Source organism: Pan paniscus, chromosome 1, assembly GCF_029289425.2.
Source record: "Pan paniscus chromosome 1, NHGRI_mPanPan1-v2.0_pri, whole genome shotgun sequence".
In the NCBI taxonomy this organism is placed as follows: Eukaryota; Metazoa; Chordata; class Mammalia; order Primates; family Hominidae; genus Pan; species Pan paniscus.
In genome coordinates this window covers 208,597,872-208,607,946 of record NC_073249.2, presented here as the reverse complement: position 1 = coordinate 208,607,946, position 10,075 = coordinate 208,597,872, and the positions used below count along the sequence as shown (strand labels likewise).

Here is a 10,075-nt window from a genome sequence, read left to right as displayed (position 1 = left end):
ATATTAGCACTTTGGGAAGCCGAGGCAGGAGGATCACTTGAGCTCAGGAGTTTGAAACAACCTGGGCAACATAGTGAGACCTCATCTCTACTAAAAATAAAAAATAGGCTTCTTCACAAGAGATGCCAGCTCATACCAGTCAGAATGTCTATTATTAAAAAATCAAAAAATAACAGGTATTGGTAAGCCTGTATAGAAAAGGGAACACTTATACACTGTTGGCATGAAAGTAAATTAGTTCAGCCCCTGTGGAAAGCAGTTTAGAGATTTCTCAAAGAATTAAAAATAAAACTACCATATTCAACCCAGCACTCCCACTACTGGGAACCTACTCAGAGGAAAAGAAATCATTCTACCAAAAGGCATCAGCACTCCTATGTTTATTGCAGCACTATTCACAATAGCAAAGTCATGGAATCAACCTAGGTGCTCATCAATGGTGGACTGGATAAAGAAAATATGGCACATATACAGAATCCTATGCAGCCATAAAAAAGAATAAAATTGTGTCCTTTGCAGCAACCTGGATGTAGCTAGAGGCCATTATCCTAAGTGGATTAATGCAAGAACAGAAAATCGAATACCACATGTTCTCACTTGTAAGGGGGAGCTAAACGGTAGGTACATCCAGGCACAAAGATGGAAATAACAGACACTGGCAACTTCAAAAGAAAGGACAGTGACAAGGATTGTAAAACTACCAACTGGGTACTATGTTCACTATTTGGGTGATGGGTTCAATAGAAGCCCAAGCCCCATAGTTACTCAGGCACCCACTGAATCTAAAATAAAATAAGTTTCTTAAAGACAGCATTTGATTAGGCCTTGCACCCTTTTTTATTTAAACTGAAAGTCTGTGACTTTTAATTAGTATCATTAGACCATTTATATTTAAAGTAATTAACAATATGGTTGGGTTTGAATATTCCATCTTGCTATTTGTCTTCCACTGATTTCATCTGTTATTTTTTCCTTATTTCCTCTTTTCCCACCTTCTTTTGCATTCATGTTTTATTATTTCCTTTTATTTCCATTCTTGGCTTATTAACTATATTTCCTTTTTGGTATTGTTTTGTTTTTCAGAGGTTGCTCTTGAGTTTACAATATACATTTTTAACTTGCTGCCATTAAAAAATATTACTTCACACATGGGGTAAAAATCATAAACAGTGTTCTTTTATCCCACGCTCCCATCTTTTGTGCTGGTGTTATCATACATTTTATTTCTGTAGATGTTACAAACTCCAAAATACATTGTTATTTTTACTTTAGCCAGTAATCTTTTAAAGAGATTTAAAAATTATAAAAATATGTATTTTATACTTATCCACATATTTACCATTTCTGGCACTTTTTATTCCTTTGCATAGACCCAATTTCTATCTGGTGCCATTTTTCTTCTGCCTGAAGAAACTACTTTTACATATCTTATAGTTCAAGTCTACTGGTGATTAATTCTCTAAGATTTTGTTTGTCTGGAAAAAAACTATCTTGCCTTCATTTAAAAAAATTGTAGGTATGATTACAAATGGACAGATTGTTTTTATTTCATTATTTTTTAAATGTCACCTTAATAGTCTTCCAGATTACATAGTTTCTTATGAGAAGACTGCTTTCATTCTGATCTTTCTTATTTGATATGTAATGTGTCCTCTTTCCCTGGTTGCTTTTAGTATTTTCTCTTCATCACTGATTTTTAGTGATTGTATTATCATGTGACATAGCTTGGGTTTTCTTTATATTTATGCTTTTGGAGGCAGTTCATTGAGCTTTGGATCTGTGGATTTAGTTTTCATCAAATTTGAAAGGTGGTTCACACCTGTAATCTCAGCAGTTTGTGAGGCCCAAGTGGGCGGATCACTTGAGCCCAAGAGTTCAAGATTAGCCTGGGCAACATGGTGAAACCCCATCTGTACAAAAAATAAAAAAATGATCTGAGTGTGGTGGCATGCCCCTGTGGTCCCAGCTACTTGGGAGGCTGAGGCAGGAGGATCGCTTGAGCCTGGGAGGCAGAGGTTGCACTGAGCCAAGATTGTGCCACTGCACCCCAGCCTGGGTGACAGAATGAGACTGTCTCAAAGAAACAAAAGCAAACCCAAATCGTGGCTTCCCCTGTCTTGGAGAATCTTCCCCCAATCTTGGCTTCCGGACTTACCAGCTTCATGACTTCAGATGCATTATCTCTGTTTCCGAGCCTTAGAGATTAGCCTCAGACATAATAATAGCCCACTTCATAAGGCTGCTGTGAGACAAAATGAGGCAGTACGTGCAAAGAACTTTGCACAATGCCTGGCACATCAACGACCTTGATGAATATTAGCTGCCGTAGAAAGAGGAATGGACGGTCCATACTGGCCACCAGGCTGCAAGTCTTATTGCTGATGTGCAGAAGAGAGTCGACTGCAGGTTGGCTCTCCACTGGGCCTTCTCCCTTCAGCCTATCTCAGCACAGTTTATATAACCAGATCAGCAAATTCAGGTTCCTCATCAGCACCTAGCACATGAATTTGCTTCTACATGGATTCCCGACATAAAACACTGTCTGACTGAATAAAGGAAGGAAAGCTCATCTGGCTGATTCGTTTGTTGACTGTTTTTATACAAGTAACTCTTGCAAACAAGGGGAGGCAGGAATCTCTATTTGAACTGACTTCCGTGTACTGTGGCCAGCTGGGATGCTGGCCAAATTTTCTAGGCTGGAAATGAAAAAGAAATATTATTTTCTTGTCCGTAGGAACCAATCTACCTTCAGGCCTGTGTATTTCATAAGGGTCACTGCTAGATTCCATATTTTGTTGATTTGAGGGAGTCTGGGGCAACATTCCAAACCTTTTTCTAAATGTTGTTAGCATTATTGTCCATGTAAATGAAGGTTTGTTTCATGGTTTCTGCTAAGATGACCATTTCAGATGGCAACCATCCCTCGTCATGGGCTGGTCCCCTTTTCATCACTAAAAGGCTGATAAGCCAGCGGAAGGCAGATGGTGCTGGGTACTGGTGGGCTCACAATTCCTGGCAAAAACAAAAAAAACAAAAAAAGCAGAATGTTGCAGTCAGTCTCCCCTGGTGGTCTTGGTCACACTAAGACTAAGAAAGAGTTTTGTTTTTGTTTTTTTTTTGAGACAGAGTCTCGCTCTGTCGCCCAGGCTTGAGTGCAGTGGTGCGATCTCAGCTCACTGCAAGCTCCGCCTCCTGGGTTCACGCCATTCTCCTGCCTCAGCCTCCCGAGTAGCTGGGACTACAGGCACCCGCCACCATGCCCGGCTAATTTTTTGTATTTTTAGTAGAGGCAGGGCTTCACTGTGTTAGCCAGGATGGTCTCGATCTCCCGACCTCGTGGTCCGCCCGCCTCGGCCTCCCAAAGTGCTAAGAAAGAGTTTTGAAAATTGAAGACAGAAGAATGAAAAAGCAATTATTGTTAACCCTCCCATTAACTGGGCCATGTTACAATGGAGGAGGAAGGGATCGCTTTGCATATAAGACACCTCTGCCCTTTCTTTGGTCGGCTGCTCACCTGGCCACTTTGGGGCTGGTACTAGAAACATCTTGTGACCAAGGCATGGCAAAAGGAAAAGGGCCACCTGCTCAGAGGAAGTGTATCAGGTCGTCTAGGAAACAATGGCACACTCATTTCTGTATATGCTGTGCCATGTTTTTGTCTCTTAAAAGGCCACATACCTCCCCACTTTGTAGAGAATTTAGCAAGCAAGATCCTCCTCAAATTCATAGTTGCCGATGACATTTAGCCTGACTCCTGGGCCCAGAGCTCAGCTTGAGTGTTGGGTTTAAGAACACAGAAACAGTTTGTTCTCTTAAGCAGATCAACTACCATTCCCCTGCCTTTGGTGCATGCCATTGGTGCATAAATGATGCTAATTTAATCCCACATACATTGCCTAAGACTTAGCCTCCAACTGCTAGGGCTGGGTGGGCAGTGTGTGTGTGTGTGTGTGTGTGTGTGTGTGTGTGTTGGGAGGTGTGTGTGTGTGTGGTGTGTGTGTGTGTTTGGAGGTGAGGTACAGGGATTAAAAAAATAAAACACAGTGAATTCCTTTAAAATAAAACACAGTGACTGCCCTTAAAAACTCACCCCTGGAGACCATCCAGCAGATGCTTTTAGGATGCTCAAGGCTGAGACAGCCAACAAATTGACCCCAGATTCTCCCTGTCACCCCCAGAGATTCATACTGCTGGGTTCCCTAGAGCGCCTACTGCCATCTTGTGGGAGCACAGGAAGCATGGAGGAAAAAGGACACATAGTTTGGGGGACAGTTGGAGATGTCCACACCCTCTGCCTCCCCCTACCACTTTCCTGTGTCACCAGGGTAACCAACACATCACCCACAGTCCCCGCAGGTACAGAAAGCCAGGCAGCCGGAAGGTCAACGCTAATGAAAGATGCTATCTGGAAAACTAGTGCCAAGCCAAGCTGACATAATTAGCTGTATTTGTGGTCCTTGAGGTTTGGCAAGTGAGGATGGGGTGGGAGGAGAATTGGGGAGGGGTATCTTCTTCCAAAGCCTCGGAATAAAGAGAGCAATTTGGATGGCTTCCAGTTAGTGATAGCAACTTTCTGAGTGGCTATCTAATTAGTGCCTGCCCAGCTTCTGAAAGACGGCTGCACACGCAAATAAAACAGGGACGCTTGGCTTCCCCTTAGCTCCAGCCCATGGACTTTCAGGATGTCGACAGCTTCAGATTCAGCATTCGTTGCCACTATTCCAGTGCGTGGGGCCGTTTTTCCAAAAAAAAAACAAAAGTGTCATTCGCATCATTGGTGTTTGGAGTGCAGCTTGATAATGTTGTTGACATCCCAAATACCCCAGAGCCATGTCAGAGGAGATGTTAGTTCTCTGAGGTTGATGGGGAAAGGAGGAAGATGGATGCAACAACAAACATCCCTTTAATTGGTTTTAAATTTTCCAATGAGCCAAAGTTTCTTCTGTATGATCTTGAGCAAGTGGATTACCCTAGATTATTCTCAGTTTCCTCATCTGTAAAAGAGGGTTGATAATCAGCACAACCTGAAAGATTGCTGTGCGAGTCTATGACAAGGGTATAGTTTGGTAGATGTTCAGGAAATGGTCCGTGATGATGCTGACAATAACAACAATAATGGTGATGATGACAATTATCATGATGGGATGGTGACGATGATGGGGAAGGTGAAAATGACAGTGACAATACCTGCTTCCCCTCAGTGATCTTGTTTCCTAGAGTGAGGAGGTTATAAAAGACGGACCATTGGTAGATGAGCTCATGCACTGCTCCTCATTGTACAATGAGGCAAAATAAGGGCAGTTGCCATATGGAGAGAGTACTTGGCCATTTTTGAAGTGCTTCCACATATGCTATCTCATTTGCACCATTCCACTGTTCTGTGAGGAAGTTACTATGACCACCCTTAGTTTACAGATGAAAAAAAACCATGAGACTCAGAAGATTAAGGCCCTTGCCCAAGGTTCTACCAGTGATAAGTAAAATAGCCAGGTCTTAAACTTGAGCCTTGAGGCTTCAAACCTGATGTTCTTCCTGTGGCACAAATAGTGCCTCCCATTAGATGTGCCACAGCTTCAGTAGCAACAGCAGCTCCAGCCCCGCCTGAGCAATGCTAGCACCTCCCCCAGGAGACTGTTGCCGTCGGCCAGCCCCCTTCTCCACGGTAACCATGTGCCACCGAGAGACCATGATCAAAAATGCAGACATGTCGGAAGAGATGCAACAGGACTCGGTGGAGTGCGCTATTCAGGCACTGGAGAAATATAACATACAGAAGGATATTGCAGCTCATTTTAAGACGGAATTTGACAAGAAGAACAATCCCACCTGGCATTGTATCGTGAGGAGGAACTTCGGTAGTTACATGACACGTGAAATCAAACACTTCATCTACTTCTACCTGGGCCAAGTGGCCATTCTTCTGTTCAAATCTGGTTAAAAGCATGGCCGGGTGTAGTGGCTCATGCCTGTAACTCCAGCTGTCAACATCCTGAAAGTCCATGGGCTCGAGGCGGGTGGATCATGAGGTCAGGAGATCGAGACCATCCTGGCCAACATGATGAAACCCCATTTCTACTAAAAATACAAAAAGCTGGGTGTGGTGGCACGTACCTATAATCCCAGCTACTAGGGAGGCTGAGACATGAGAATCATTTGAACCCAGGAGGCAGAGGTTGCAGTAAGCCGAGATCGTGCCACTGGACTCCAGCCTGGCAACAGAGTGAGACTCTGTCTCAAAAAAATAATAATAATAATTGCTCTCCTGCAGGCCAGGGCTTTGAGTATGCCCAGACTGCACCAAGGCAGGTGATGTCTGATGGGCACGTGGAACTCTGAATCCCCCTGCCCAGCCACCAGAATCTGGCCCATCTGTGGCTTTTCTTGGAAGTATCTGGGCAATGGTATGTATGTTGTATAAGAACCTACCTTCTCCTTTCGTCAGAACAAACCCAGATCTCCCAATTTGAGTTCTTGCGAGGGAAACCTCAGATTTGAGCAAGGGCAGTGGATAACAAAACAGGCCAACTCTGTGGGCTGTAACATCCAAGCTGACCTCTTCGCTAACATATCTTGCACCCTGTACCCCTCCATATGATCTCTCTCTCTCCAGGAGGATAGTTGGATTTCTTACATGGCTACTTAGGGCTCGCAAGAGCACAAAAGCAGAAGCTTCCTGGACTTTACTTCTTCTGCATTTCTAGCTAAAGCAAGTCAGTAGGCCAGCCCTGATCCAACATGGGATTAAATTACACAAGGAAATAAATACAAGGAGGTGTGGGTCATGGCAGCCAACCAAGCAAATAGTAAGAACTCCCAGCTGCTCAAGCTTGCACATTGAATCCAGATTCTGTGGAAAATCCCCCCAAAGAATAAATCAAAGATTAATTCAGAAATGTTATGTTAAATTATGTTTTTCTATTCCTGGTCTAACACCTTCTGAGTCTATGCCCACCTATCTCCCCATTTTCTGCTAACAAGAATTTCCAAAAAAAATCACTCTTTAGGTGCATACAATGCTTGGGTCTAACTTTAAGCACAGCTCTAGAGATAGACTAGATGCAGTGGAGGTGGTCAGGAAGAAACATGGCTTCCTCTTACAAAGTGGTCATCCCAGAATTTTGAAACAAGGCAAGATTCGCTGACATAGGAGGCTCTGTGAACTGGGGATTGCTTCAGCCACTAAAAGCCTCTCCAAAAGTCTACATTTTAGAGCTGAGTCCCACTCTTTTAATGCATGTGCTTGCTGTCACTCGAGAGACCCATAAGGCTATGAATTCAACTTATATTGTAGTTCAGCAGCCTGTGGTTCAAGCAATGCAACTAATTTTCAACTATGCTAGATCTATGTCTAACAGAGATGAGAAATTACATTTAAAGCAGCCATAGAAGTTTTCTGGTTCTCTTAAGTGGCCTGGAGTCATGAATACAGAATGCTGAGTTTATTGTTTTCTTCCTTTAAACTCTACAGTATAGTTAGAAGTAGTTAACATACCCCACTGTGCTTATATTAGGAGCACTTCAAAAAGTCCCATCCCCAGAGAAGTGTCACAATTTTACCTAACTGGCAGCTCCCTGAAAAAGCCATATTTGCAAATATTCTCATTATTTAACCCGAGACAGAATTTGATAACTGGAAAAAGTCATATCCCAGAGAATTTGTTAAAAAAAAAAGGTGGAAATTATTGAACATCACCGACCAGTTGGAAGAAATAAGAAGCTGATCAAAAACTTAATGTTTGGGAAATGAGATGTTCATAGGGAACTTTGAAAACCTCCAACATATCCCTGGGAATCTGGAATGCCATGAACAGGTGCATGGCTGTGCATGTGCCCAGAAGACACCAAGTAAGGTCTTAATCTCTCACCTCTGGATGACCTGAGACCCTACACAAGCAGGAAGTGAGAGTAAAGCAGAGTTGTAAACTGACAGAACATTGAAGATGCACACAGAGCTCCTTGACAAAGGGCAGAAGTCCTATTTGTTCAAGATATTTAAGGGACTCTGTCTAATCATTAGCTTGACACTAGGCTAAACAGGCAGCCACACATGACAAGTAATTTAGACTTTATACAGTTAGTCCAGAAATGTCACTAAACAAACATATAGGGGGAAAGAAACATCAACAGCCACAAACCCTGGGGAAGTAATCCAATTTCTAGAGTAGCCACATTATATTATTAAAAATGTACCGTTTTCAACAAAAAAAAATAAGACACACAAAGAAACAGCAAAGAATGGCTCATACACAGAGAAATAGGCAACCAAACTGTCTTTAAAGAACTAAATGTTGAACTTACTAGGAATAGCCTTTAAATCTACATTATAAATTAAATATATTCAAAGAAATAAATAAAATTATGTTTAAAGAATTTAAGGAAAGTGTGAGAACAATGTCTTATGAAATAGAAAATACAAAAAAAAAGAGATAGAAATTATAAGATGAACCAAATAGAAATTCTGAAGTTGAAAATTAAAACAGAAAGGAAGAATTTACTAGAAGAGCCCAGTAGCAGATTTGGATTATCCTTTCGTGGAACAGAAAGTAAAATGAACAATGATAAATAAACAGAGTCTCAGAGACCTATGAGACATAATCAACCATACCAACATATGAATAGTGAGAGTCTCAGCAAGAGAGGAAAAAATAAAGAGCAGAAAAAAAAATTTGAAGAAATAATGGCAAAAATGTCCCAAATATAATTTTTTTAACCATGGTAATCTGTGCATTTGGAAGCTCAGTGAACCCAAGGAGGATAAATCCAAAGAGATCCACACCTAGACAAATGTAGTCAAAAGAGATAGACAAGGCCAGGCGCAGTTGCTCATGCCTATAATCCCAGCACTTTGGGAGGCTGAAGCAGATAGGTCACGAGGTCAGGAGATTGAGACCATCCTGGCCAACATGGTGAAACCCCGTCTCTACTAAAAATACAAAAATTAGCCAGATGTGGTGGCGTGCGCCTATAGTCCCAGCTACTCAGGAGGCTGAGGCAGAAGAATTACTTGAGCCTGGGAAGTGGAGGTTGCAGTGAGCCAAGATCATGCCAGTGGACTACAGCCTGGGCAACAAAGCAAGACTCCATCTCAAAAAATAAATAAATAAATAAATAAAAAGAGAGAGAGACAAAGAGAGAATCTTGAAAGTAGCAAGAGAGAAGTAACTCATCACATACAAGGGATTATCAATAAGATTAACAGCTGATTTCTCATCAAAAACCATGGATGCCAGAAGGCAGTGGGATGGCATATTGAAAATAATGACCAAAAAAACTGACAACCAATAATTCTATATCCAGCAAAATTATCCTTTAAAAATGAAGAAGAAATTAAGCCATTTTGAGATAAAACAGAATTTGCTGCTAGAAGACCAAAAAAATATTAAATGAAGTCCTTCAGGCTGAAATGAGAGGATGCTAGACAGGTAATTCAAATCCACAGAAAGAAACAAGGATAACTGTAAAAGTAACTGCATAAGTAAATATGCAAGATACTATAAATGTATTTCTTATAAATTTCTACTTCTATCTGATTTAAAAGTTAACTATATGTAGCAATATTTTTAAAAACTATGTTAAAGATATTATAATATATAAGGATGTAATTCATATGAGAACAATAGCACAAAAGAGAAGTGAGGTAGTATTGGTTGGTGCAAAAGTAATTACCATTTTTGCCATTACCTTTAATGAGAAAAAACTCCATTAGTTTTGCATCAACCTACATAGAACTATATTGGGGCAATGATTTGTATTCAGTTATGCATCGCTTAACAATGGGGAACTTTTTGAGAAATATGTCTTTAGGTGATTTCATCATTGTGCAAATATCATAGAGTGTACTTACACAAACCTACAGAGTGTAGCCTGCTACAACCTAGGCTGTATGATGTAGCCTATTACTCCTAGGCTACAAGCCTGTATAGCATGTTACTACATTGAATACTGTAGACAGTTGTAACACAATGGTAAGTATTTGTGTATCCAAATATAGAAAAGATTCAGTAAAAATATAATCCAACAGATTTTTTTTAAAGGTACACCTGTAGAAGGCACTTATCATGAATGGGAGTTTGCA

The 10,075-nt window shown here is 41.2% G+C and overlaps 1 protein-coding gene across 1 annotated transcript; it reads left to right on the top strand.

Moving 5' to 3' along the window:
* Positions 1-5,624: 5,624 nt before the first annotated feature.
* On the top strand, positions 5,625-5,938 carry LOC100985534 (dynein light chain 1, cytoplasmic-like). The gene has a single exon (XM_003814439.4). The coding sequence runs from the start codon at positions 5,669-5,671 to the stop codon at positions 5,936-5,938; it is 270 nt and encodes an 89-aa protein (XP_003814487.1). The 5' UTR covers positions 5,625-5,668.
* The last annotated feature ends 4,137 nt before the right edge of the window (positions 5,939-10,075 follow it).